At 49.1% G+C, this 27,741-nt stretch overlaps 1 protein-coding gene across 3 annotated transcripts in view; it reads left to right on the top strand.

The window, feature by feature from the left end:
- NRG2 (neuregulin 2) overlaps positions 1-27,741 on the top strand; it is a 158,851-nt gene that overhangs the window by 90,087 nt on the left and 41,023 nt on the right. For 2 of the 3 annotated variants that reach the window (XM_050312047.1, XM_050312046.1), the window contains exons 2-4: positions 9,901-10,072; positions 21,685-21,803; positions 25,334-25,399. In XM_050312047.1, coding sequence (XP_050168004.1) covers positions 9,901-10,072; positions 21,685-21,803; positions 25,334-25,399 — 357 coding nt within the window. The remainder of the gene's footprint in view (positions 1-9,900; positions 10,073-21,684; positions 21,804-25,333; positions 25,400-27,741) is intronic. The other variant, XM_050312048.1, reaches the window with a different exon arrangement.

A 27,741-nucleotide genomic window follows, 5' to 3' on the forward strand; every position in this document is an offset into this window, starting at 1 on the left:
CTCACCAGAGACAATGGTGAACTTTCAAAGTAAGCAGAGACATGGAAAAAAATATTGTAATTAAGACTGCAAGTGGTTGGCTTTTGTCACGGAATGCTAGAGAATATTATTTTTATAGGTTAAAAAATTAAACGTTCCCCCATCTCACTGTTAGAGGCTGCTAATCAAATTTATTTGTCCAGACTCTAAAGTGCTTTCTGCTGTGAATCCCTGCTTTGTGTGGTGTTTCACCTGGCTGTGTGTGAAACACTGGGGTGTCCTCTGGCCCAGGACTTCGTGGGAAGTTGAAATATTAAAACAATTTTGGCAGCTGGGCTGGCACATCTGACCTTCACTTGACCTCTGGCTGCCCTGAATTAACATCTTTGTAACCTGTCTCAGGTTTTTCTCATTTTCCCTACTTGCTGATGTCAAGAATATTTAAACACACTTGTTAAAGTTGCCTCTCACTGTTAAGTCTGCCGGTTCAGGGAAGGAGGATTCTGTGCTGGTGAGGACTGGGATGACCAGTCCCTCCTCAGCGAGGAGCTGCAGACAGGGCTCTGTGGTTATGCTCATCCTTAACTCAGACCTCACACCTCAGTAATTCATCCCCTCTGGGGTCCTCATTCTGTTTAAATAATGTCCAGAAGTGCTGTGCTGAAGCTGAGAGTGCATCCCTGGCCCTTCGTGTTCCACCTGACTGTGATGGGCACGAGCCAGGGCCAGGCAGAGAGGGAAAGGTTTGTGAGGTAAATCTGGCTCCTCACTCAGAGACTTTGCCTCCTTTACCTCTTTGCAGTGTCCCATGTGCTGATTTAGCTGCAGGACTTTGTGAGAGTGCTTGGGGTTGTGTTGTACCCTCACAGTGCAGTGGATCCTACTTTTGCAGGTTTACCTGAGTCGCAGGATCATCACAGAACCACAGAATGGTTTGGGTTGGAAGGAACCTTTAATATCATCTCATTTTCATCCCCCTGCCATGGGCAGGGACACCTTCCACCAGACCAGATTGCTTCAAGCCCCGTCCAACCTGGCCTTGGACAATTCCAGGGCAGGCACAGCTTCTCTGGGGAACCTGTGCCAGGACCTCCCCACCCTCCCAGGGAAGAATTTCTTCCTGCAATGCTCCATGATGGTCTGTCCTCCTGTCCTTGGGACATCCCAGGCAGGGCAGGCTGTCTCTGATAAAAGAATTTCAGCTCCCCTTTAACTGAGCTTTCCTCCCCTGTGTTTTAAAGCAACTCTCCCATGATTCATAAAGCTGTAAAACACCAAGAAGGTTTTCTTCATCCCTTTCTAGAACCAATGACATTCCACTAATGGCCATTTACATCTGCAAATCTTTCCCTGTAACTTGAAACACAGCCTTCAGCACTGCCATGACGTAAGGGCAACTATATATGGTTTCATGTACAGATTTCACAATAAACATTTAATGAAACAAGGGTTTTTTTTTTGCTAAGTTAGATTGTTTTGTCTCCTGGGGTGAGGTTTTCAATCACTTTCCTTTAGTGATTGAAAGATGATGGATGCCACCCAGGTCTTTACCAGGGTACAAGGGCAAGTAATTTGTGCTTAGTGCTCAGTGACTGAAACAAAGGATTAATGTATTTTAAAGTTTTGGATGCTCTGGGTAATTCGTTTGTTGACTGGCTCTGGATTGGCAGTCCACAGAGTATGGGTGGGCAATTTTTCTAGCTGATTGTGAAGATGGAGATAAAGCTATATTTTATGAATTGCTGTTTCCAAGGTCATCTGGAAATTGAGCGGTTTATAAAACGTATCTTTGTTCAAAGATATATTTGATTATATAAAATATGATCCCAGAATCAATTGGGTACAAACAAGATGTTGCCTTTAGGGTTGAAAACACATTGTTAGAGGCATGAAGAGCAGAAATTGTCGCTGCTGTCTTTGTGTGGCTATTGTTTTTGGTCTTAATAGGAACAGAATGAATGACATTTTTCCACCAGACCACTTATGCTCAACTATACCTCCAGGACAACTTCCTGGCCAAAAATATTCAAAACAAACAAACACAATAGCAATTCTACTCCAATTACATTGTTTGCAAACCAGCTAGTGTTCATAGAGTACTAGGTTTGGCAAATCCAAGCGCTTCAGCCCCTGGATTTTAATGCTGGATGTTTGGATGTGAATCATTTGTGGCTGTTGTGCTATTTAGGTGAGTGCTTGAGTGGACATGTGTATGGGCACCTCCAGCACTGCTGCCTAGTCTGTGGTAAAAGCATTTCCTAGCTGTCCTAACAATTTGGGTGAGAAGCCTGGGCACTGGGAAAACATCCCCTTGCCCAGTGTCCAGATGCTCATTGATTTCAATGGAGCTGGGATTTCAGCCTCGGGCTCTGCACCAAATCATACACCAATTTCAAAACTTTCACTGGAAAGAATAACTGAATTTTTAACTGTGGGAAAGAGAAAGGCAGAGGAGGAGGCATATAGCAGTTGCTCTTATATATAAATGGAGCTAGAATTTGTAAGAGGAGGGTGAACTTTCTGGCTTTCTGGCACCTTTTCGTAGAATCAGAATCATTAGGGTTGGAAAAACCCTCTAAAATCCCATGGTTTGAGCTGCCAGAGGGATCCTATAGGCAGCAAACCTAAACTGGCAACCCTTGTAACTTTCCAGTCGACTTTATCTGATGATGGGAGTGGTCATGGAAGTACTGATTGTTGTAACTCACAGTTTTAAATACACACATAGTGCTGTGGATTGGTGTTGTAGTCACTCCTCCCTGAGATAAAAGGCTACAGGAACCTGGTTAAGGGAAAAGAAACTTGTATGTTTGGGAAGGTGTGGAAGGAACAATGCAGCTGTTCTGGCTCCAGCAAGGTTTCCACGCTTCACTCCATCTCCAAGTCTGCAGATCCCAGTCTTTTCAGCATCTTCACGCTTCCAGTCATCTGTGTCCTTTCCACATCGCTGTCTGTCCCATGAGTCAGCTGTGTGAATGTTCTCAGAAGACCCTCTGGGACCTGGAGGAGTGGCTCCTACATTGCCATACTTGTGTCTGTGGCTGTCAAAGTGGCACCTCTCCCAGGAGCACAGCGATGAGCCTGTGACTCCTGCTGGTGTCCCTCTGTGGGAAGGGCACAGTAGCAAGGAGTTCATCTCCCATGTCCTTGGAGAGCTTTGGGTCATCAACCCTTGCTGAAGCCTGTTCTTTGCAGTCACTGCACAGTGGAGGTGAGATATAAATGCCTAACATGAGCCACATCATCTAGTGCTGCCTCCCACGGTGGAGCTCCTGCCATCTGAGGGTGGGGAGGCCCTGGCACAGGTTGCTCAGAGGAGCTGTGGCTGCCCCATCCCTGGAAATGTCCAAGGACATGTTGGACAGGGCTTGGAGCAACCTGGGCTAGTGGAAGGTGTCCCTGCCCATGGCAGGGTGCTGGAATGAGATGAACTTTAATGCCCCTTCCAACGCAAGCCATTCTATGATTTCATGATTCTATGATCACTGATCATAGAGAAACATGTCTCTTTGTTAATTAAAAGGACTAATAGTGGCTACAGCAAAATGCTACCCCTTGGAAATTTAAATTTGCTTACCTGCCCAGCCCCCTGAGATCTGAGGGAGCTGCTGCAAAGGCTGCCTTGAGAATGTCTGACCATCCTTTTGCCGTAATCTGAAACATAAGTTGCCCGAAGCATAAAGCACACTACAGATATTACATTATATTTAATATTCTGGGTTTGGAGCCTGTAGTTACGCCCTGGTGGGTTGTGGCAGAGGCTGGCATGGGGCCATGTGTCAGTGTGACACCCAGGTTCTCTCCCGCAGGCTCTGGGCTGTGTGTGGGCTGGGGACGTCGTGTCCATCTGTGCAGTAAAGCCAGGGTTGTTCCACAGCTTCCCTTAAATCCAGCCCTGTTACTTCCAGGGGCATTGGAGGGTCACAGACTCTGAGGAGTTCTTCTGACCCTGCCACCAAGGAGCTGAGCTCTGTTTGGAGTTCCAGCTGCAGATGCCTCGGTGCATGGCAGGGACTGCCTTTTTCTGGAGAAAAGGAGGACAAACACTGAGTATGTTGAGGCTTTTTTCAAGTGGATCCCATGTTTTCATTCCTTCTGGCACAAGGGATCTTCCTTCAGAGCAGGTCCCTTCTTTGGCAGGTTGGCATTTGCAGCCAATATTGAAATGGTCAGAGTCCATGGGGTCAGGAGCTGCTGCTGCTCCTGCTGAGGTTCAGGTTTGTCTCTTTGTCAAATAAAGGCCAAGTAAAACCCAGGCCAAAGCAGCATCAGCTCTGATTAAAAGAGTGGACAGCAAGCACACCAGAAACAGTGGGACTGCATCAGCCAAGAAGTGAGATGCATCAGCCCAATGGAGAGCATACTGACCCCAAAAATACATCTCTTGTTCCAACCTGCATGGTGATGCCTTGTGCCAGGATCCTGTATCCTCACCTTGTGGTAGAGATGGCAGAAATGGGAAAAATTCCTTTTGGTTAGGAGTCACTGCTTTTGCAAATGTTTCCGTTTGAATTTGGAGAAAGTCAAGGCTGCAAAATATTTCCCATGCAAAGTGGAATTCTGGAAACAATCTCCCCCATTCCTGTGAGAAAGCATTTTTTCAGCCTCCCTTTTCCATGGCCAAGGGAATTCAAAGTTGCCTTTTCCCTCAGCTGCCCAGAGAGACACAGAAGGATCCTGTCCCCTCAGTTCTCCAGGTCACCCTACCTAAACACTTTGTCACCCTCCATATGCCAGGCAGTGTGGGGGAGCCTCCAGTGGTTCACACTTCACCTTTGGAGGAGGCCAGGAGGATAAGTCACATCTGCTCATGACATCAGTTGTGTGGAGATCCCACATGTGCCTGTAGATTGTCTGTTCCAGAGGATCCCCCATGGCTCGGGAAGCAGTGTCTGTGTCTTGCTGTTACAGAGTTCACAGAGCACCTTTCCCAGGATGGCTGCTCCTGCTTTTTGCTGCTGAGGGGTTGTTTATGTAGGATGCTCTGTGGGTGGGATGTGGTTTTGTCACCGCTCCATTGTTGGACTCTGTTTGGGCACTCTGCCCGCCTGTGATTAATGATGTTTTGAGCTGAGGCTCAGAGGTGCTTGCAGGCATATTGCAGGTACCAGAAGTGAAAGAGGTGTTGTTATCATCAAGGTACTTCAGTGTTATATCAAGTGTAATCAGAAGTGAATTAATTAAAGCAGTGTATACATGCGAGTCCTTTTATGGTGAAGGTTCAAACAACTCGTGTCACGCAGTTTAGAGCTCAGTGGTTTAGGCTTTTGTAACCCTCTTCTCCCCGTGAGAAGGGGATGAGTTGGCAGCAGTTGCTATGAGAGGATAAACCTCTCATGCAAAGGTGTCTTGATCAGACATGGCTCTTAAAACAGGTTAGGAAATTGTGTGCATTTGTCTATCCTGGCCCTGGCATGTTTTAGGGTTAATTCTATACAACTTGTGTAGGCTGGGATCTAACAGTTCCTGGGTTTCATCTGACCTTGGAGTGAGCAAAAACCTGTAGGAAACCTGCTGATTATTGCTGATTTCAGCTCTACCAAGATGCATCCCTCCTTTCTGCAGCACAACCTACCCTCAGTGTGGTTGTCTGTTAGAAAAATTGCCTGGAATGCAGCTGGTCCCTTTGTCCAACACCTCAGGCGTTGGGAGGCTGGTGGTTCTTCACCCCATGGAGGGGAGGATAAGTTTGGATAGAGGAGGGATTGACAGGACTGCAAAGTGACCAGAGACACAGATCCTGAGCTGTACCTTCAGTCTGACAAGCACAGCCAAAACCCTCCTCCACATTTTGGTGAACATGGAAGCAGGTGGAGCCCAGCTTGGAGGAGACCATGAGCTGGCAGAGCAGTTCTGTGAGATCCAGATGATGAAAAGCTGGAACAGCAGCTTCAACTCAGCCAGTACCAGGGGGATGGGGTGACTTGGGTGATCCTGGGTCAGTGTTTTAGCTCTGGTCCCATCTGAGCAGCAGTAACCTGTGAGGAAGAGGCTGAAGAGCTGGAAATTGATGGAAACGTAGGGAAATTGGACCTGGACCCTGCTTGGTGTGCACCTGAGGATGTTTGCCTGGGATAGTGTGTTATTTTGATGTGGATGAAGCTGGTGACTTTGTTTTCCCAGCGTGTTTGAAAAAATACCAAGCAAAGGGGAGGTTAAAATGACCCAAAATGTTCAGAGCACTAAATAAAGGGAGCACTTCTAAGATCCTCACATCTGTTTGAACAACACTCATGGCTTTTTGAGCTGCAACTCTGTCATTTGGACAGGGCAGAGATGAAAAATGAGTCAAAAGCTGAAAATGAACCAAAATGTAAAACTTTGACATGCTCCAGTATTAGCACTCCATGTGCTGCTTTGGCCTCTCGTGCTACTTTAGTTTACTGCTGGAAAAGGTTGAAAGGTGATTCAGTCATAGTTTACAAGTACCTAAAAAGGGAAGGGGTTTCTGGTTGCTAGATGGGGTTCAAATTCACCAGAGAAAGGCAGAGAGATCTCTTGGCTGGAAGCCAAAGTTAGAGAAGTTCAGACTACGAATAAGGGCTGCAGTTTAAACAATGCAAGTAAAAACCAGAGGAAAGTCTTTGGCTGGAATTAAGCAGAGTCATCAGCAGCTAATGGCTCTAAATGAGGGTTTCTGTTTTTCTGAAGGATGCAGGAATTATGAAGTGAGGCTTTCCAGCCCAGAGAAGCCCTTCCCCGAGACCAAGACCAGGCTTCCCTTTTGACCAGAGCATGGCTCTGGATGCTGTGCCCCAGGCCTGGGGCTCTGCCTGCTCTTCCCACGCTGCTGTCCAAGCACAAGCCACACTGCAGAGCAGCAGTGGGGACACAGATGTGCTGTGTGTCAGGGAGCACAGCTCTGCTCCTTTCTGCACAGCGCTTTTCCCAGGCACAGTCCAGGATATTTCTGGGCTGGATTCCCCTTTCACTGCCCTGTCTGATTCAACTGGGGAATTACAGTCCATGAAGTGTGGCTTGGAGCTGAATGCACTGCCCCTGTCACTCCTGTAGTGAGACAGCAAACACATGCAGACTGGGAAGGAAAGATGTTCTCCTCCCTCTATCTGGGCAGGACTCTCTGCTGGAGGGATGGGATGCAGTGTGTGAGTGTTGGATCCACCTCTGCCACCCTTGGCATGTGTGTCTTTGGACCTGCCTGCTTAGGAACATCCTGGAATTTATCACCAGTGGCCAAGAGCAAAAGGGGCAAGAGGTGCAGAGCTTTGGGTGAGATGTGATTCACGTTGGTGGGGAGGAACTGGGGAATGGAGATCTTGGAAGGTTTCTTGCCTGTCCTTGTCCACCTCCTTACACAGTCTCCAGGTTTCTGGGATTTGCCCCGCTCTTGCCAGCATTCTGGGGGAGAGGGGCAGGGTTGACACACCTTTCTCTCAGGAGAAAGGTGCTTCATAATTCTGCAGACCACAAGGCTGGAAATAATATGAAGCAGGTGCACCCCTGCCAAGGTCAGACCCTTCCCAGTATTTAAGGCATATGGATACTGTTGGCATGGGACAGGGTGACCTCAGGGTACAATAGGAGCAAACTGACACACACAATCAGGCAGAATAAATATTTGATAGAGTCTATTTCTCTCTGCCCCAAAATGACCCCTATAAAAGCAAGGTCCTGTTTACCTTCCTGGCTCTCCATGCACAGTGTTCTGAGAAGGGACAAGCTCTCCTTTCCATTCCCTGCCTTCCTTCTCTTCTGGGCAACTCATTTCCAGGCAAGGATCAGGGATATGGGCTTCACAAAACCCATGACACCTTGGGTTTCCACAGAGTTCCTGAAAGTTGGGGAAAGCTTGAGATCATTTTTGGTCAGAAGCCCCTCTGTGCCAAGGCACAGTGACCTGGTCAGCAGTGCCAGATATCAGTGTGCAGCCTGCAGTGATTGCCTGCAGCTGACCATGTGCTTTTTGTACTGTCCCTGTCCCATTAGAGTCATGGAATGGTTTGGGTTAGATCAACCTTAAAAAACCTTAAAGCTCATCTCATTCCACCCCCTGCCATGGGCAGGGACACCTTCCACTAGCCCAGGTTGCTCCAAGCCCTGACCAACCTGGCCTTGGACACTTCCAGGGATGGGGCAGTCACAGCTCCTCTGAGCAACCTGTGCCAGGGCCTCACCACACTCACAGGGAAGAATTTACTAATAATATCTAACCTAAATCTACCCTCCTGCAACTTGAAGTCATTCCCCTTTATCCTACCAAACCCACACACCACCCTCCCCATCCTGCTGCCTGTGGCATGGGTTTCTGGGGAGCCTGCAGAGAGGCTTGGGCATATAAAAATAACAGTTGGGAAGAATATTTGGTGGGGTTTATTGTTCTGTTTATTTATTATTTTTTTCCCTTGGTGTGCTAAACATGCTTCCTTTGCACTCCTGGATCTTCAGTTTGCTCCTTTGCTGGGGCACCAGTGGAGCTGCAGTGGAAGGTCTGACGTGCTTGGAATTGGACCTGCTGTGTTACTCACCCAGGGCTCTGGGTTTGCCTTTCAGTCACTGTGATCTTTGCTCAGCTAATTCCTGTTACCCCAAACTGTTCCATTTCTGACTGTGCTTGTAACTTTCTGATTAAGGACACTTTAGCTCTTCATTCCCGTGAGGAATATGAGAGTCTTCAGAACTTCCTACCACAGGAGCCTGATGATCACTGTGCTTTTTATCTTGTATGAGATCCCTTTTGGTGAAAACAGTCTTTAAATAATACCAACCTATGACAACTTAGCTTGGCTTGAAGAACAAGAAGAGACATACAAAGGTCTGTAAAGCAGTGAGTGCTCTAATAAACCCATCCAGTTCCTCCACCTCTGAGTGCTCTGCCATATCATAAGACGAGAATGCACGAGGCAATTAGAAGGTGGTTTGTGCATGTTAGACAGAGGAGATGCTCTATCTGTAACTCATCTTAGACAAGGAAACCATTGGTACCAATACTCTCGAGGCAAAACCAGCAAGCTGCTGCTTTCTTTTTTAAGGTTAACTCTGAGGATGAAAAAGGGAGCTAGAAGAGTGCAGAGCTGTCAGTTGAAAGAAAAATTGTGAGCCTGCTAATCCTTTCTTGTCAGGTTTAATATAAAGCCTGGCAGAGATTGATAAGAAGTGTCTCCCTCTCTGTCTGATGTTCCAGGTGCATGGTAAAAATCACCTCTCTGAAACACCCACATACAGAGCCAGGCTCCAGACTGGAAAGGCTGCTGGCCAGCCTGACACTGCTGGCCTAAGACCATTTTAAGTACTTATATTCTTTCACTTTTCTGCTTGCAGCCTGCAGAATGGCTGTCCTTCCCCTTCTCATTCTTTATGCATGCAGGATTTTATTGCAGCCCCTCTCAGTGCTGCTGTCGTGCTCCGTGACCGTAGGTCTTCTCAGCAGGCACAGAGCATCCCTGACACATTGCTGGGGAACTGGGGACCTCTCCCTGTGACATACCTCTGCTCCTTCTGCAGCAAAACGTTCTGGCTGGGGCTGGTGGGGCTGTGGCATTGGCAGCATGCCCATGGAAGCCGCAGGGGTCATGTAGGTGTTGGCAGTCAGCAGCAGCAGTGGCAGGGAAAAGGGAAAAACAGTCTCTCAAGAGCTTGGTGGGAGAGCCCAGCAAAGCCTTGCGCTGGCAGGAGACACAGAGGTCCTGCCTGTGTGGGTAAGGGCAGCTGTGGAGTCATCAGGGCTGGTCATGTGGACCCCCCAGAGCCAGGGCCTCCCTCTGTTCCCCACATGGACATTTCTGCCTCCCTGCTCCTTCCCTGACTGTGCTGGTTTCCCCTGGGCAGCCCCTCTCCTCGTCACGCAGCAGTGGGGGCAGAAGGTGCTTTTCCCAGGGGAGGGGGCTCAGTGGGCTCCCCCTGTGTGTGTGCAGCCTCTGAAAGAGGGGCAGGTTTTACAGTGTCTCGTTTCTCTTCTTGCAGCTGTTCCTCCCAAACTGAAGAAACTGAAAAGCCCGAACGTTCACGTGGGTGAGAAGATTTCCCTGAAATGTGAGGCCACTGCTGGAAACCCTCAGCCATCCTACAAATGGTTTAAAGATGGCAAAGAGCTGAAGAAGAGCAAAGACATCCGGATCAAGTATGGGAATGGGAAGTAAGTATGACATGGGGCTGCTCTGCCCCTGCTCACTGAGTGTCTGGTCCAGGGGCTGTCTGGCTGGAGGTGCTGCTGCTCTCCCCAGGTCACTGCTGAGCAGCACTGAGGGGCTTCCCCAGAGCCACAGGCCCATGCTCAGCACATTTACCACACCTGGGAGAGCGAGCAAGATTCTCAGTGTCCTCAGAGAGTAGTGAAGAGAGGAGCAGGGTAAGAGTGTCATTGGAGACCTGAGACAGGTGCTCAGCAACCTGGGGAGACAAGGATTTCCCTGCCAGCTGTAGGCTGGTTGTAGGCAGCTCAGGTTACCTGGCAGGGACTCCTGCTCTGGGATTAGGGGGTTGGATGCAGAAGTTATCCAAACTCAGCTGTCACCTCACCAACCACCCAGAGGCCTGTGGGAGAAATTGGTTTGTTCTCTTCTGAAGTTAGGTGGACACAGGAACATCTAAGGCAACTGCAAGGATCACAGAATTGTCAGGGTTGGAAGGGTCCTCTGGAGATCATCCAGTCCAAACCTCCTGCCAAGGCAGGGCCACCTGGAGTAGGTTACACAGGAATGTGTCCAGGTGGGTTTGGAATTCCTCCAGAGAGGGAGACTCCATGACCTCCCTGGACAGCCCGTTCCAGTGCTCTGCCACCCTCAGCGTGAAGTTCTTCCTCATGTTGAGGTGGAACTTCTTGTGTGTTAACTAATGGCCATTCCTCCTTGTCCAGGTGCTGGGCACCACTAAAAAGAGTCTGGCACCATCCTCTTGACACCCCCTGGAGATATTTGTATGGATTGATGAGATCCCCTCTCAGTCTTGTCTTCTCTGAACTAACCAGGACTGAGATGTAAGAGTATATCACGATACTGTCTGATCAGAGCCACAGTCACCAGTGGAGACCTTGTTGCCAATTCTTTGCTAACATATGTTATAACTGAGTGTGCAAAAAGTAGCTCATGACGGACTTGATAGGGTAGCAATTTTTCAGATTAAAAGCCACTAAAAAATGAGTTAGAAAAATCAGTCAGTGCTCAAATGGGGCGCTGTCAATTATTCTAATTTAATTTCAGTCCCATTGGGTTTGATTTCAGAGTCACACCCAAGATGGTTGACCTCCCTCATAAATAAATCCTCCCAGGATTTGTTTTGGGATGAGGCAGAGGTGGTCAGTGCTGGAAGCACCAGCAGACCCAGGACAACTGGGTGCTGTCTGCTCAGGAAGGGCTGTCTGGGCCTGCAGGCAGCAGAGTTGTGCCTGCCTCTCTCCTCTGCTGCCCTCGGTGTTTTTGTGGGCCTTGTCAGCCTCATGGCCTTGCTTGTTTACTGACGGGTTCTGGAGCTGGGATGCCCTGGAGAAATGTCTGCACCACCCGCTGCAGCCCGGCGTGGGAAGCCCGTCCATCCCACGGACACTGCACCCCTGCAGGCAGGCAGAGCTAGAGAGCAACCACCCCACACCAAACACCCAGCAAAACTCCCTGGGGAGGGATCCTCTCACAGCACCTCCCTGCTGTGTTCCCACACATCCCAGTCCTTCCTTGCCTCCTGGCACCCCGTGTTCAGCACGCAGCAGGGACAGGAGGGCATCCCACCCACAGCGGTGCTGGGGGGACATGCACTCCCTGGGCCAGGGACAGGAACATATGGAAGAAGGTTGATCCTCTTTCCTCAGGACACTGCTGTCAAGTCATAATTTTGCATTTACCAGTTTCCATGGCAACACGTTGGCTCTCAGCCTTCCAGTGACAGGCCAAAGATGTGTGTGTGTGTGCTGGAAGGGCTTCCTGCTGGCAAAACAAGCCAAGGATAAACATTTTAAGGAAAGCCTCCTGCAGTGTCTGAGGCTCCATCAGCAGCAAAGGTGTGAGCCCAAAGAATCCCTAGAATCACTTCCCATTCCAGCTTCTGCTCCCTGCTGCCATTAAAATGTGCTACTAAGTGGAGAGTTTGCCTGTCTTATGCTGGGACCAGACTGTGGAGACTGGGCTCAAGCAGCTGTTGAGCAGGGACAAGAGGAAACGGCCTCTAGTTGTGCCAAGGGAGGAGAAGGCTAGGTTGGATATTAAGGAAAATTTCTTCACTGAAATGGTGACCAAGAATTGGAACAGGCTGCCCAGGGAAGTGGTGGAATCACCATCCCTGGAAGTGTTCGAAAAATGTGTAGATGTGGCTCTTGGGGACATGGGTTAGTGGTGGCCTTGTCGGTGCTGGGTTAATGTTGGACTTGATGATTTCAGAGGTCTTTTCCAGCTTTAATGATTCTGTGATTCTGTGGGACAGCTCTGAGATGATAACCCCCTGTTGAGCATTTGCCCTTGTTAAGCAGTCAGCAGTGCAGGAACATTTCTCCAAGCAGGCTGGGGCACACCTGGTCTGGCATTCCCACCTTTCTCCCCTCCACTGGGTTTGCTGGGTCTCAGTGCTGAAAACCCCTCAAGGTAGAGTGTCCACTGGCATTGGACCTGCCTCATTCCAGTCTTGTCTGCATGGAACAAACATCAAAAATTGCTCAGTGCAGTCTGAGGGTCCAGGGAGCTCTTGTGACTTTGATGTCTTCATCATGTAGCTGGTGGGGCCGAGTTGAATAGAGGGACATGGGATATGGGTGTAAATCATTACTTCCAGCATGTTAGGAGAGGACTCCAGGGAAGGATAAGCATCCTAAACTGTAAAGCTCTGAAAGAAATCTCTGATGATTAATTCAAGAATGATGGGGTTTATACATCTGGCTCCACTTAAGAGATAACACTGGTCTGCAGATAATCCTCTGTGCTTCCCTTCAGTTCAGAGTAGAATGGGAGTCTCAGAGGGCCAGAAATGGAGCAGTGGGGAGGGACCTTCAGAGAAAGGACACAAAGAAAAAAGCTTCTCAGACTATGTGGGACATGGCCAGGTGTACAGGAACATTTCTTTAAAAGTGTGATGCAAAGACCTAATAGAGTTTTCTGCTGCAGCCGGGCAAAAGGAGCCCTCCAGGATGTGGAGGTGTTGTCCATGGCATTTCCCTTGGCCCTGTGAGTCCCTGGCAGAGCTGGGAACAGCTCTGCATTGGAATCTGTCTGCAACTCTGTGACCCTCAGCATGTAGAGGCATGGGATGGGAGACACAAAGAGCATGGTTACCCTCTGTGACTCATTCCTGGCTTTCCTCTCTCTGTGTTTAAAGAGCCTGGAGGTCTCTGAAAACCTAATTGAAGCCCTTTTATGTTATGATCAGGTTTTCATCTGATCCCTAGAATAGGAGATCTCTTTAAAAATAAGGGATGTGTGCGTTGTAAGGAGGAGAGGAGCATTTGACTGCATGTCAGCTCTTTACCTTTTCCATCAATCATCTTTCCTCTTGTTTTTAAACTTAGCAGCAAAACTTTTGATGCCATCAGGCAAAGGAGTAGGTTTTTTTTTGGTTTTTTTTTTTCAATGGATATTTGCTGGAGGGAGGGGAACAATTCTGATTCCTCCTTTCTGAACTACATGTTCCATCTGTAATTAGTGTGACAGGCTGGGGCAAGCCTGGCTTGCACGAAGGGGAAACTTCTCTTTAAGGTGGAAGAAATTATTGGCTGGAATTTTATCTCCATCTCAATTTGAATAAAACATGGTTGATGGGGAACCTAGAGAAATTACCCAGAAAGAATTGCCTGGGGCAGTGGAAGCACAGCCTAGCAAGTGGCTCTCCCTCTGAGCAGCCAAAGCCATGCCATTTTCAGCTGAGTGTGGCTGTGATCTGATTGAGGCCACTGGCTCCCACGAAGTTCAGTTGGTTTTGACTCCCTGACTGTCCTGGCAAGCGGTCAAATGCCAGCCAAGGGAGTTTCTGTTTGTGGAGGTGTGGAGAATCTTCCTCACTTGAAACCATGCTCAGGGCTCAGCCTGGGACATGCAGATCCTCATCTGGAGTCCAGGAGCCTGATAGTCCCCGAGCTGTGGCTGTCCTTACAGCCCCTTCTCTTTGTGTGCTCTTCTACCAAGGGAGATGAAGTAGGCGTATCATTAGGTTGGAGAGGGCTGGCAGTTCAGTTTGGGACAGGCTGACCATATGACATCCCTTGGGAGTAGTGTCCTACTTTCAGTATCACCAGGAATCCCTATTGTTAGCCTGTAAGTGGTGCCAAGGGATACCCTCCTCTCCTGTTTCTGTACAGTAGTCCCCCAGGCGATACCAGTTGGAGCAGATTCATTGCTGGGGTCTTCCTTGTAGGGCTCCCAGTTGTAGATTATTCCCCACCCACAATGAATGGGGCTGTGGTCTTCCCTGTACAGCTCACTGCACTGGAATGAAGGCAAAAAAAAATAATAATGCCAAAGCAGCAGGGGAAAGAGAGTGCCAATAAAGATAAATGATTTCCTAATTAAGCCTGGAGACAAGGAGGGGCAAAGAGGACTGTTGAAGCCTTGTGGGAGCCAGAGTGAACCCAAGCAGGCTATACCACCACTCTGGCAGGGGTCTTCGGGCTGACATTTTTAAACAAAGGAAAGAGCTCATTTGACAATGGATCTTGCAAGAGCAATTCCAGATGCCTTGAAGCGAGGACTCTTCTCAAGCACCGGTGTTGTTATAATCACCAGGGGAGCTGCTGCCTTGCTAACTCTCACGATGTCATTATGAGTCTCCGATATTTGGGATTTGGTTTTAGCTGCTGAAGGCACTTTATTGGAGGGGGGTGTGAAGGAGAGAATCTCCTTTGTTTGTCTGTTTGTTGTTTTAGAGGAGATGATGGACATCGTCTTGGCCAATGCACCTGGGACTGAACCAGGGAATTTGAGAACTGAAAGGAGAAGCAGTTGGGTCTTGAGCTTGAACAATCCACAAACTCTGCAAGTTGGGGCTGCTGAGAGAGCCAGGGAATGGACATTTAATCAAATTTGACTGATTTACAGCTGTTAACAAGTTATGGTCAGAGGCTGGGCTGCTTCAGCTGATGGTGTGTGCAAATATAGAGGTGGAAGGAGCTCTATTTGCCTGAAATTTTGTGTGGTTTTCACAGTGATGTAGGCTGCTTAAAAAAAAAAGAAAAATCTCTTCCTGCAGACCTTCGCCCACTGCAGTTGCAAAATGTCACAGATTAGGCTGAGGCCCTCACTGAGACAGGAGCTGAAATCCCATTCATCCCTTTTAAGTTAAAATGCTTTGCCTTAGGGGTGAGGGCTGAGGCTGCTGGCAGTTCATCTGGGACAGCACATCATGTACCTGCAGCCATGAATTATCCAGGTTCCACTTGCCCTTCATGGATCAGACACTGGTGAGGATCTGTCACATGTACCAGCTGCTGAAAAATGACTTGGGGAGAAAAGAATGACGTGAGTCCAAAAGGCTCCAAACTCGGAAAGGAGACCCAAAACAGTAACTAAATCTCTTGCACGACCCGTGTACCATCAGTGATGGTTCACAGAGGTTTTGGAGGGGTAGTTTCCTGACCATGTGAAGGGGCCACCCCTTTCCTGTGATCTGTATTTCACAAAATACTCTTTCCTGGTCTATTTGCAGCCTGCTTATCTCCATTCCTGGGCTCTGCCCAGGGCTATCCCCTAGGCAGCTGCTTTTAGTATGGCATTTCCCTTTCCTCCTCCCTTCATTCTTTATTATTAATATGCTTTGCTTCTCTCAGGCCTTTCTCCCCCTCTTTTGGTAATCCCTGAAGTTCTGTTGCTGCCTCTAATTTGCCCAGCATATCAGCCTCTATCTAATAAGTGGTATGCTTCCAAAGCAGGACCTCTGTGCCTTCTCCTCAGCAGCACTGACCCTCTCCTCCCTCCCCACCACAGAGCCAGCTCATGGTTTGGTTCCTGAGATAGCAAGACCTGGGCACTCTGTGGGGGTTTTGTGTCTGTATTGAGGTCATACACTCTTTGGGGCAGTAAGGTATTTGTTCCACATTTGGTGCTGGGCAGTCCCTGGCTCTGTGGAAGCTGTTGGAGCCTTCCTGTGTGAAATCACAGGAAGCAGGGAAAGAACCTGCTCTGAGGTGGCCTCAGAGTACTGCTCCAGGATCTGCATTTTCTCTAAGAAATTCAAATCCTGTCATTGGGCTTGGAGGAAACATTTGTGGGATGGATCAATTACCTTGACTTCCAGGAGAAAGTAATGCATGTGACCCTGCACTGACATCATGTCTGTGCCTCAGCCTGAACCCAAAACTCCACTTTTATGCATTTTATTGATGTCACTCCCTGGCAGGTGCCACAGCCTGGCCTGGCACAGAGAACAGCAGCACACAGGGGTTTGTCTCTCCACAGAACAGCCACCAAGTCCACTCCAGGGACTGGTGTGGTTGTGTGTCACTGCCTGTGATGCCCTACACCTCTTCCCACCGCCGGAACAACCGAGGCTGCATTTGAGGCTGGAGTGGGGGTTGCACAAGTGACCCTGCTCTTTGGAGTGTACTTATCGATCTTTTCCTCTTTTGTTGACACTGCCCAACCCAGAAGTGACTCCAGCTCTGAGACCAGTGTCAGTGTCAGCTCTGCAGAGTGAGGACTGCTCGAGTCTTCCTCTTAAAATCAGCCTGTCCCAAGCCTGGGCACAGAGAGACCACAGCACTGCTGAGCAGAGAAGGGGCAAATCTGCTTTTCAGGTTAGAACAGCACTTAAATGTCGGGGGACAGGGGTAGGAGAGAGCAGGCAGAGGGGGTCAGGGGGTGGTTGGTCCCGTCCTGGCACCACAAGGACACTTACTGTTTCCCGCTGTCCCAGCAGGTCAAACGTGGAGCGGGGCAGACCATGGTGTGAGGGGAGGAGGAAGGAGGCCTTTGCCCACTGCAGAAGGGTTGATGACTGAGCTGAAAAGTCCAAACCTTCCTGCCCTTATGCCTTTTATTTGATTGCTTTACTTGAGGGCATTTTTGTCCCCTTTCCTATCTTTCTGTGGCTAATACTGAGCTGGTCAGGTTATGCTCTGGAGCACACAGAGCCAGCATAGAACACTAGTTTTTCTCAAGCACTGCAAGGCACAGCCATCTTGCCCAGCTCTGCTGTGCTCTGCTGAGAACAGCTGAAAGTCAAGGAAGAGATCAGGGTGGCTCCCACAGGGATGGCTGTTCAAGGGAGAGGATGCTCCTGGATGCTCCTGCCCTGCTGGACAGAGGGGCTTTGCCATGGCCATCCCCACGCTGCCCATGCATTGCAATGATCCCTTCTGCCTGATTTTATCCCACTGAGTGCTGGGGAAAACAAATGTGTTCCCTGAGAGCCCCTGCTCCAGTTGGTGGGGCTGCCCAGGGTTTGATGGCTGCTGGACAGCACTTGTGGATCGTATCCTGGATATTCTGAATCTTCTTGCCAATCATTAACCTGCTCTCCCAGGGCAAAAGCAGCGCGGTGCAGAGTGCCAGGACAGCACGTAGGCACCAATTAAATCTCTGCCAGGATGTAATCAGTGCATGTTACAGCCACTGCTGGCCTTTCTGCTCCAGGCAATTCCAGTGTGCTTCCTGCCACTGGCTCTCCGAGAAAACAGAGGGGAATGGAATTAATGGGTAACCACAGCAGTGCAGCCAGTGTGTCCTTTGCAAGGGTCATGTGTGGGATTTTCTTTTTCCTGGGGTTTCAGGTGTGTTTACTATGTGCAGAGCTCTTCATTGACAATTTCAGGGCCCCATACAGTGTAGCACCCAAATTCCCTTCATCAGCTGGTTCCTTGACTTCTTCATTACTTATGTGGTAGTTGCCCTATTTTTAGAAGACTAATAAAATACTACAGCAGTAGTAATCCTGGGGCTATTCTTGTCCAGAACGATGCAGAAGTGGCTGAACTCTTGCAGGGAACACGGAGTCCTCAGTGTAGGTGTCTCGGAGGCAGCTCATGGCAGCTGCTCTCCTGCTCCCACGCTCTGACATGAATGGCTTTCCTGGTGACCCGGGAAAATGGCCCCATTTCCACTTGGCAGTAGGTAAGAGGAGAAAAATGAATCAAGCTTGACCAAAGTGCTGGTGGGAACATGACTGCTGTCATGAGAAGTTCCTCCTTGGCTGAGATGCAAGGCCTGTTTCTTCTCCTCTGACTGCACTGGAGGCCTCAGGGCCCAAGCTCACATTTAGATGTCTAACTCTGAGATGTCTAAATTACAGCCAACGAGGCCAGTCTTCCCGGCCAGAATTTGCCAGGATCTTTGTGTAGGTCCTGGCCAAGGGCTGATATCCCTGTTTCCCATTGTAGTCTGGAGATTGGCACTGCAGAGGGTGATTTACTCATCCCTCCAAACTGCCCTCTGGGGGACTCTTTTCTCTTGGCCAGAAAGGTATTTTGGGGGATCTTCTTTTGGCCAGGCTGAAGGTCTCCTTGTGAATCCTATCCCTCAGAGCTTGCAGACAGCATATTCCCCATGGCTTATCCCTCCACTGGCGCTACAGGAGATAATTAGTGAGTGGCTAAGTCATATGTGCTGAGGGTCAGGAAAGACAATGAGGCAGATTTTCCCCCGGAGTAAAGAGATGTCAACAGAGTTGCACTGCAGTGAAATGATGGGATCTGTCAGTGACCCTGGCCCTTTCACTGAGCAAACAGCCCGGGGCAGTGCCCTCCTCCAGAAGAATGGCATCCTCTGGCAGCCAGGCACCCTTGTGAATGCACACGTAGGGCTCTCCCAGGGACTGCTGTCCCCAGGAGACACACTGCCCAGGAGGCTTCCTCCAAAGCTCCTGGGCACAGCAGAATTCCTCGGACACTGCTACTTGGTGTTTCTGTAAAATCATCCCCCAACCCGCAGGAGAACAAAGTACCTGCCCTTGGGGGCAGCAGGAGGAGGAACGTGACCTTGGAAAACTGATTTCCAAAGGAGTTTTGAGGTATTTCAGTAGCACCTGGAGATAGTAAAAGAGAACAGAGACAGACTGGTCACCTTTGGCACACACAGATCAAGCAAGGGCTATTCTCTTTGACAACCTTCAGCTCAGTTCTTCTTCAGGCCTCATCCATGTTAATTAAAAGGCCCTTGGCTAATGCTGTGAAGCAAGGAATCTCTCTGGCTGTTTCAGTGCTTCCTAGAATAGAGAAATTCTCTTTACAGTGGCTAGGCTCCATATTAAAGCTGATCCATATTTCTACCCTTCATCTCTTTTCTCCCAAGTCATTGATAGCTGACATTTATTCGGCACAGTGTGAAGACCAAGAGTGGCCACACCACTGGCCTGGGGTATGAACAGCAAGAAGAAGCTCTTGATTTTTCAAGGGGATCTTACAATTCAGGAGAATTTCAACAAATTGTGTTGGCAAGTGAAAATAAGCTCTTTTGACAGTACAAGTCTTGCGCCTTAAAACAAAATAATCCCCTTTGGTTTCACCTTGATGCTGCTATGCTCTAAATGCCAACATCACTCTTTATTCTGCTCAAATTCCTCCCCAGTTCCAGGTAAAAGGCCAAATGTCTCTCATCCTATTCTTGGTGATGAATCTGTCAAGTGTGGCCCTTTTCATTACCCTTTTGTGTCACTAATAACTCCCTGATTCGTATCTTTGGGACTAAAACCTCTTTATCTGTAAGAGATCACATTCCTAGGTGTGATTCTAATGCTGTAGTGGACTTCTCCAGTGGCTACACCTGGTGAAACGTGCTGTGGATTGAGATTGTGGTGCAGGCAGTTATGGGTAGAACATCCTGTCCTCCAGCAGCTGAAGGCAGTGTGTCCATCGATGCTCTCAGCTCTGGCAGAGCCTCAGTGTGCTGGTGTGCCAGGGGGATGTTTTCTGTGGGCTCTGAGTTAGAGCCCTGCTCTTCCAAGCTGCTTTCAGCACGTGCTGCCTGCATCTCTGCCATGTGTGGCAGCAGTAGCTGCAGCCTGTCCTAGGGATGGGTCGTAAAACAAATGGTGTGTTCTGGCAAAAGAGGGTTCAGACAGCTGGAAGAAAGTAATGGCTGGGCTGGGGGCAGTCTTGGTGTTGCATGTTGTAGTAGCAGGAGCCATCTCGCCCCTTTGATGAGCATTTCCACTCCTGCTTCTGCGGGGGGAGCTGGGAACGTGGTCCTGAACAGGGCACTGCAGCCCAGCAGAGCCCACAGCCATCATACATCCCAGGAGGGTGCAGGAACCAACTGCAGCAACAGGCTCTGCACACCCTTAGGTGCTTTGCTGTCCCTTGGGTGCTGCTTGACTCCTAAGGCAGCACAGCAGGGAGGACCACGGTGCCCAGGGCTGTCACAGGTTGCTCTGAGGGAACATCCAGAGAAGGGCACGGTGCTGGCAGTCAGGGCAGCTTTGCAGCACTCGGAATGTGGTGGCCCAAGTAACTGCACAAGTGGACTGGGGGAGACCTACAGTCAGAGGCATTCAAGAGGTCTTTGCATATTGTCAACATTCATTTAGAAACTGCTCCACATGTGGCCCCAGCTCGTGCAGTTGAACACTTGACCGCATCCTGTAAAACAGGGCAGCGCCTGCGTCCTGGGAGCTCTACCAAGTTGTCTCCAAGTGCTTTTAATTTACTAATATAACTAGTGAGATGTTCATGCTGTGTCCTTGCGCCGTGCCTCCCAGGAGAACAGCTTGTCAGGGTGTTAAAAAGATGCCAGTGTGTTTCTGTGAAGGACTTCCTATGGACGATGATTTGCACAGCCCAAAGAAAAGTCCTTCTCGGATGACACATGTAACGTTGCAAGTATGTCCAAGGCTAATGATGATTTTCCACATAAAATGGAATTTTATTAGCCTTCAGCAACATAGGCCACTGGGACCTCTTTCTAAAGCTGGCAGGGCTTCCAAGTCTCTAAATGCAGTGACTGTATGACGCAGACCTGAGGTAAAACCTTGGGGTAGAAAGCAGGGAGAGATGTTCTCATGAGAAGAGCAGGCAGGGTGGGTTTTGATAAGATGGCTAAAATGGAAGGAAATGTAGTAAACCAGAGGGACTCGTGGGAGTCCCACTGCGGTCTGGTAAGTGGCATCCAGTGTGTGTTGAAGGCTCCTATAGATCTCTGCTAAACTAGGCAACAAAAGGTTTTGCCTATTAGTCAGAGACATCCCAGGAATGAGTCATAGCCAGTGGGAAAGGCCTTCCCGCAGCGCTGCAGAGCTCTGCCGCAGATCCCCTCCCTCTGCCACGGAGCAGCAGCACAGCCTCTTAGGTGACACCTAAAATGGTCACACACACCCTCTCCTGCTCTTTCGAGGCACTTCTGGCTGGTAGGATGAGTGTGTGCAGCTCAGCCCCACTTGTCTGTGATCCATTGGAGTGGGTGTATTTGGGGCAGACAAAGCGCTTGCCCTATTTGTGGGCCTAGATGAAGCTACCAGCGCTCAGCATCCCTGCTGAGGAAGGTGCAGAACATGCAGGTCCTCTCCACATCTCCATCTAGCAGACAGATCCCGCTGTCCAGCAGGAAAGTGGCTTTTCTCCAGTGTGGGAAGCTGTGCTGGGCTGCTGGGACTCTTGGGCTCAACCCCTGACGAGACTTTCTGCGTGAGTGAGAGCAGGTGTCAGACCAAACCATGCAACACGCTGAGAGCGCTGGGTTCAGGGGGAGATGTCCACTCAGGAAATCCTGGGAAGGGGCTTCTCCAAATCCTGTCCAGGCTTGTGAGGTCAGGCAGGGGTGACCCTCCAGGCAGCATCCCAGGGCCAGGAATGGTTGTCAGTTCATGAGGATGGTCAGCAATCGAGTAAGAAATGTCTGCTGTACTTTTCAACAGAAAGATTTCCAGACTGCAGTTCAACAAGGTGAAGCTGGAAGATGCTGGGGAGTACAGCTGCGAAGCCGAGAACGTTTTAGGGAAAGACACCGTAAAAGGCAGCCTGAATGTGAAAAGTGGTAAGTGAAGAAGCCAGCAAATGTCTCGAGCTGTCTTGCCATTCCACAGAGAGCGGGAGGTTCTGCACATGGTCTGTCTTGCATTTTGTCTCATGCTTTCAGGATATCGAGTAAAACAATCTTGGGAGATAAGAAAAATGCAGCTTAGCATAAATGTTTATCTTTGTTATCTGTCACTGGCAATGTGGTTAATTTACATTTTAAATAAACTTACAGTCTATGTATTTTTTTTTTTAAAAGGGGTAAGGAGGAAAGAAAGCTGGTGGGCTTGATGTTTTCATTTTTTAAAGAATTTCTGAGAAGCAAAACTCACCAGAAGACAAGTAATTAGACCATAGCTTTGTGATGAGTGAAGTTGCTTCTGGTTTTCATCCTAGAATGTGTGCTCCATCTCTTAGAGCTCAGCGGATGGAGTCTGAGGTTAGGTGGTTTTATTATTATCTTGGTCATAATAATTATATTGCTTAACACCATGGTTTGGATGCTCCCTCCGGCTCAGAAAGTCCCTACAGTGGCTGCCAGAAGCTGGGAGGGCACAGCTAGGGAGGGGATGACTCTCTTTCCTAAGCTCTTCCCCCTGCCATTCACAACTGGCCGCTGTGGCAGCCTTTGCTCTGGGCTCTGCAGCCTGTGCTGAGACAAGTTTTTTGTGCTCTCAGTAGCATTAGCCCAGTGTGAGGGAAGATAGCTTTCTCCTGTTGCTTTCTGGTGGTATTTGCTCCATTAACCTCTGCCTCAGTAGTGTTTGCCATCCTGAATCTTTTGTTCTGTGAAACTGCAGTATCACGAAACCTCACTCAGTTACTTTGCCTGTACAATCCCAGTGCTTGCAGGATCTGGAGGAGGGCCTTCCATGCTCAGCCCTCCCTGCCTGAATGTCCCATGTCTGGGAAGTCAGCCCTGCTGCCCTGCTGATCGTGACAGGGAAGGTGTCCCAAGAAAGCAACTGGGGCAGTGCTCTCCTTGTGCCTGGGCTGTCCCATCACCTCATTAACAGGCAGCAATTCTCAGGGTTCAGGGCTCCCTGAGAATTCCCTCAACAGGAAGACACGCTGTGTGGCAAGGACCACTCACAGCAGGGATGGGGACACACCTGAGTTGCCCAGAAACAGGTTGAGACCTGAAAAACGGCGAAAGACACACAAAGTTCTGGCCTCTACCTTTTCCTAGTGGGAGTTGCAGGCTGCAAGTTGCTGCAGATCCAGTGGATTCCATGCCTGGATTAATCCATTTTCTCAGCTGCTGTGCCAGTTTGCCCTTGGCTCGTTGCTCAGCTGCAGATCCAGTTGATTCCCTGCCTGGATTGATCCCTTTTCTCATCTGCCTTGCCAATCTGCCCTTGGCTGGCTGCTCAGCTGCATGCACACCTTGCTGCTGTCTGCAACCACCTGCCAGGACAGCAGTGCCACTTGTACCCCCTGCAAAGGTAGCCAAGATGACACTGAAGTATTTTGCAGCCCTGCCACCCCACTTTGCACTCGTTTTTATTCTCTTTCCTCTGGAGCTACCCAGAGTTGAGCAGCCTTCATCTGTGCACAGGCATGTGCTGTGCTGGAGTTTTCCTCTTCCCTTAATGCTGGGCCTTCTTGGGATCTCCCACAGCTTTCCTCACTTCTGCAAGCTCCCTTCTTCTGTGATACCTTTCAGTAGAAAACTCCTCAGGGCATCTGCATCCACACGTGTTTTCTCCTGGCCCTTCTTCCCCAGGCTCCTCAGCACCGATCCTGTTGTGGCTGAGCCTCAGCACAGCGTTCTCTGAGCTAGAACTGTGAATTTCCAGTAGTTTACGGCACTTAATCAGAGCTGACCTCCCCTTGAGCCTTCCCCTTCTCCCCAGAAACTCACTCCAGCTATTGCTGTTTCTGTGTGTTCTGCTGCTTTATACCCTACTCCTTTACAGCTGTTCTGTCCCTGGTGCATCAGCCTGTCCCGGGCAGGCTGGCTGGGACTGGTGCTCCGGGACCAGCTGCTGGAAACACAATCCCTGACCTGACAGCAGTGGTTTTGGAGGTCCTGTGATGTTGCTGTGATACAGGAGGGTGAATCCAGGACTGAGAAAAAAGTCCTGAGCTAACACCACATCTTGTGATACAGAGACACAAGGTTTGAGGACATCTCTGAGTGCCCCTGTAGAAAGATGGCATTGCAAGAGGTGGCCTGAGCTGCTGAGGCTTGAGATGAGTATCATGAAGTGCCCTCAGCCCTACATGCTGTTGCCTTCCAGGGATGCAGAGGCCAGAGATGGGATCTTCTGATCCCACTGGGGTCCTGTCTGGCAGAGGAGCTCAGACAGGAAACCCTCAGGCCCTTGGATGGGAAGGTCTGTGGTTCAGCCTCTGCTGGTGGAAGTCTCTCAGCCTGGCCAGGTGGGGTTGCCATTGCAAAGTGCTCTTTGCTCTATTCCAGTACCACTTTTCAGTCGATACCAGTTTCAGGAAAGCAGCTTTTCAGCCTGGCAGATCTGTTGCCAATCACCAAGCCCACCACATCTTAAGAGAGACAGTGGCTGCTGTGCAGGGACTCCTTGGCACTTAGAAAATGTCCATCAGCCAAACCCTCACCTCACCTTTCCTCTGCAATTCCGGTCTTGCCACAAAACACCCAGATCAGAAATAAATGCTTCTGCACTGAGAAGCTTTGGGACAGTGTTAATTTCTGAGGAAATGCTTCTGGGCTCAACCAAAATATACTGTGCTTTGGTGCTATTTGCAGAGGTTTATGACTTTGAGTAAATTAGACGCTTTCTTATAAAAAAAGTCCCATTTCCCAGTTCTCTTTATTGAATAGTCTGATGTTTGTATCCCGTGACCATGAGGGCACAGGTGAAATGTGACTGTTTCAGACTCTTTCTTTCCGCAGAAATTTTTTGGCTCCTCCTTAACTGCCCTCCCCCCACTCCCCTTTGCTCAAACACTGGAGGAAAAATCAAACTTGTACAAAAAAAAATCCTCTGTGCTTTTTAGCTGTTCCTGGTGGTCTCACCCCTGTCTCTGACAGGGTTCTGCAACCCTGGCCCAGGCTCCTGGCCATGGCCTTCATCTGCTTCATGTTCCTCAACCTCTTGTTCCAGTATTGGTTTGTGCTGCAGAGCTGCACTTACCTGTGGGATGGAGGCTCTTTAGAGGATCCCACCTCTACTTGAACTCCTCACTTCTCCCACTACCCTGTCCTGTGATCCCATCTTTGCACTCTCAGGGCCATCAGGGCTCAGAAAACCCCCCACACTTTCACTTGTCACCTGCCAGGTGAACCCTGAGCCATTTCTGCCTCTTTATCGTGACAGGGACCCTCAATGACACAAGGCCCTTCACAGTGAGGGGACAACGTGTCCTGTGCCATCTCCCCCTCAGGGACACTCCTTGTCCTGCCTCTGGGCGTGCCCTAAACCAGCACTAACCCCTTTGACAGCCCCCCAGCCTGTGGCCTCCAGCAGGACCTGCCCCTCTCCTCCTCCCCACAGTAGCTAAGCCCACTCTGCTCTGCTCAAAAGAGATATTTTGTTCACTACTTTCTTACCTTAATTTCCCCAGGAACAACGAAAGCACCACAAGTCTTACCAGCCTCAGAAACTAAAATAGTTGTTATGGAAGAAGAGTGTAAGTACCTCTCCTCCCTGCTCCCCCCATACAGCTGCTTTCCCTAATTTGTTTGTTATTATGAGACATTTTGCATAAATGCTTTATTGCCTCCTGGAATCTTCTTTAATCACTCCTTCTCTCTGATTTTTCCCAAAGCCACTGATCTTTCCCTAGATCTTTCAAAAAATCTGATTTTTGTTGCTGGTGCCTATCTCAGAGAGGGAGAGGTTGATAACTATTGCAATGGCAGCTTGAAGAACGTGCTACTTCAAATTGCAACTGAATTTTAAGCATTCCCAGCTCTTTCAGTGCATGGAATTATTGATACTTGCAAGATGTGCTTGTTGCAGCCTTTGATTTAGCAGGGTTTGGGTGTTTGTTTGTTTGTTTGTGTTTTTTTAAATTTATTGCTTTGTGTTTGGGCTTGGGGCTTTTTTGAGGATAGGTGATAAAACTAAAATAGGCTCTAGGAAGCACAAGAAAAGAAAGCAGATTGGAGTCTTCTAAACATTAGTCATAAGAAAATTGCAGAAAATCCATCTGTGCCCTTCCCTCCTATTTTTTCTTGAGTCTCCAAAAAGCAAGAAGAGATTTCCCCAAACTTTTAATTTGATGTAATGTGGCTACAATGCTTTTCATCGTTCCCTCCTACTCAGCTGTCCCAAATGCAGTAGGAAACGAGCCCACAGCAGTAAAAATCAAAGCACAGACACAGGTGTGGACCTGGATCCCAGTGCCTGGATGTTGGCTCAGGTCTTTCTGGTGGAGGGTGTCATGTCTATGTCAGTAGAGGTCCCACCAGGATCCCATCTACCCACCCTGGGAAGTCAGGACCAGGAGGGTATTTTGAGATCTGTGCTGTATTTCCATCCCAGCTGCTGATGCCCAGAGCTGGCTGTGCCTCACTGTTGGCAGTTCTGCTTTGCAGGTTTTATGGGGATGTTCCCTACTTGGAAAGCTCAGCGTTTTATGATTTTAAAGGAAATCTGATTGCAGCCACAGCAGGCACTGGCCAGGTATCCTTTAAAAGCTTTTCTGATTAGAAAACTGCACTTAAAATGTGCTCTTGTGTAGTGCTTAGCCTTGCACTGCACTGGAGACACCAAGCTGAGACACAGCATCATTAATGCCATGATCCTTCCCCAGGATTTTTCCTTTGTTTTCACCAGGAGAGATCCATGCTACTTCTTTGCATTGTATAAGATAAACGCTATTTTCTTAAAAGCCAAATCTCAGAAAGGAAACACAGAAATTTCTCCTATTGGAAAACTTCTTTCCTCTGTGGGTGCATCGTCCCTCCCTGTCTGTTTTTTTTCTAATGATGGGAAGAGATGGCAAAGTCTCCAGAGTTAAGGTTGTAATTGACTTTTTTCCTTCACATTTTTTTTTTTTTGTGATCTCTCTCGATTTTCATCTAAATAGCTCAGAGTGTCTCTGATTGTTACGGTGACTGATGATCTATCGTAGAATTGCACGTATGTACAGTGGGGAGGTTGGGAAAAGGAGTGGGATATCATATATTTTCCCCTTGGAGCACTGTTAATGCGTTTCTTACCACCTCAAAGTGTAGCTACTAGAAAATCCTGCCACATTCTGAGTGAATTCCTCCTCCTGTTCTCCAGTGGCCACAAACCTCTGGGCACTGCTGCATCCCTGTCATGAAGCAGACAGTGCTCAAAATGCAGCCCAGGTCTCCAAGGTGCTCTGCCTCCATTCTTGGGTAACTTTTTTCCCTGCAAGTGCATTTTTTGTCCTGCTGCTCTCCATCTCTGCCCCTTCCCATGGCATGAGGGTGGCAGAGTGCAAGGAGGCAGATTGGTGCCACTGGTTCTTGGAAACATCTACATTGTCACAGTGAAGTGCAGGGAATCTCTTCCCCAGCTGCTGCTCCCCTTGCCTACCCTCTGGAGCAGGAGCTCTGGTTCCCTTTGGCAGGGACACTGTTTGGTGTGGGCCTCACAGGTCTCAAGACAGTTTGGAGAAACCCAAGGATTTCGTGGTGTTTCTGGTGTAGTGACAACCCTGATACCTGTCTGGATCTGGGACCAAAGACAGCACATCTGTTAGACCTGGGATCTGACAGCGCTGCATTTGGGAGCTGTCTGGGATCCACTGTGCCTTGCATCCTTGTCCAGCCCATGTGGATGTGACCCTATACCCAGGGTGAGTACTGGGACCTGCCAGACAGAGAGCTGGGTTTCCTGAAGCCCCTCTATCTGGTATGAGCATGGCATGGGACACCACACAGCTTCCTTCAGTGGTGTGTGGATCCCTTCAGATGAACCAGAGCCATTTAAAAGCTGTAAGAAGCTGGACCGTGGATTGTGATGAGTCCTGGCCTGGTCATAGGGGTGTAGTGT

The sequence above is a fragment of the Myiozetetes cayanensis genome, unplaced genomic scaffold, assembly GCF_022539395.1.
Source record: "Myiozetetes cayanensis isolate MyiCay16 unplaced genomic scaffold, myiCay2020 scf17, whole genome shotgun sequence".
Taxonomy (NCBI): Eukaryota; Metazoa; Chordata; class Aves; order Passeriformes; family Tyrannidae; genus Myiozetetes; species Myiozetetes cayanensis.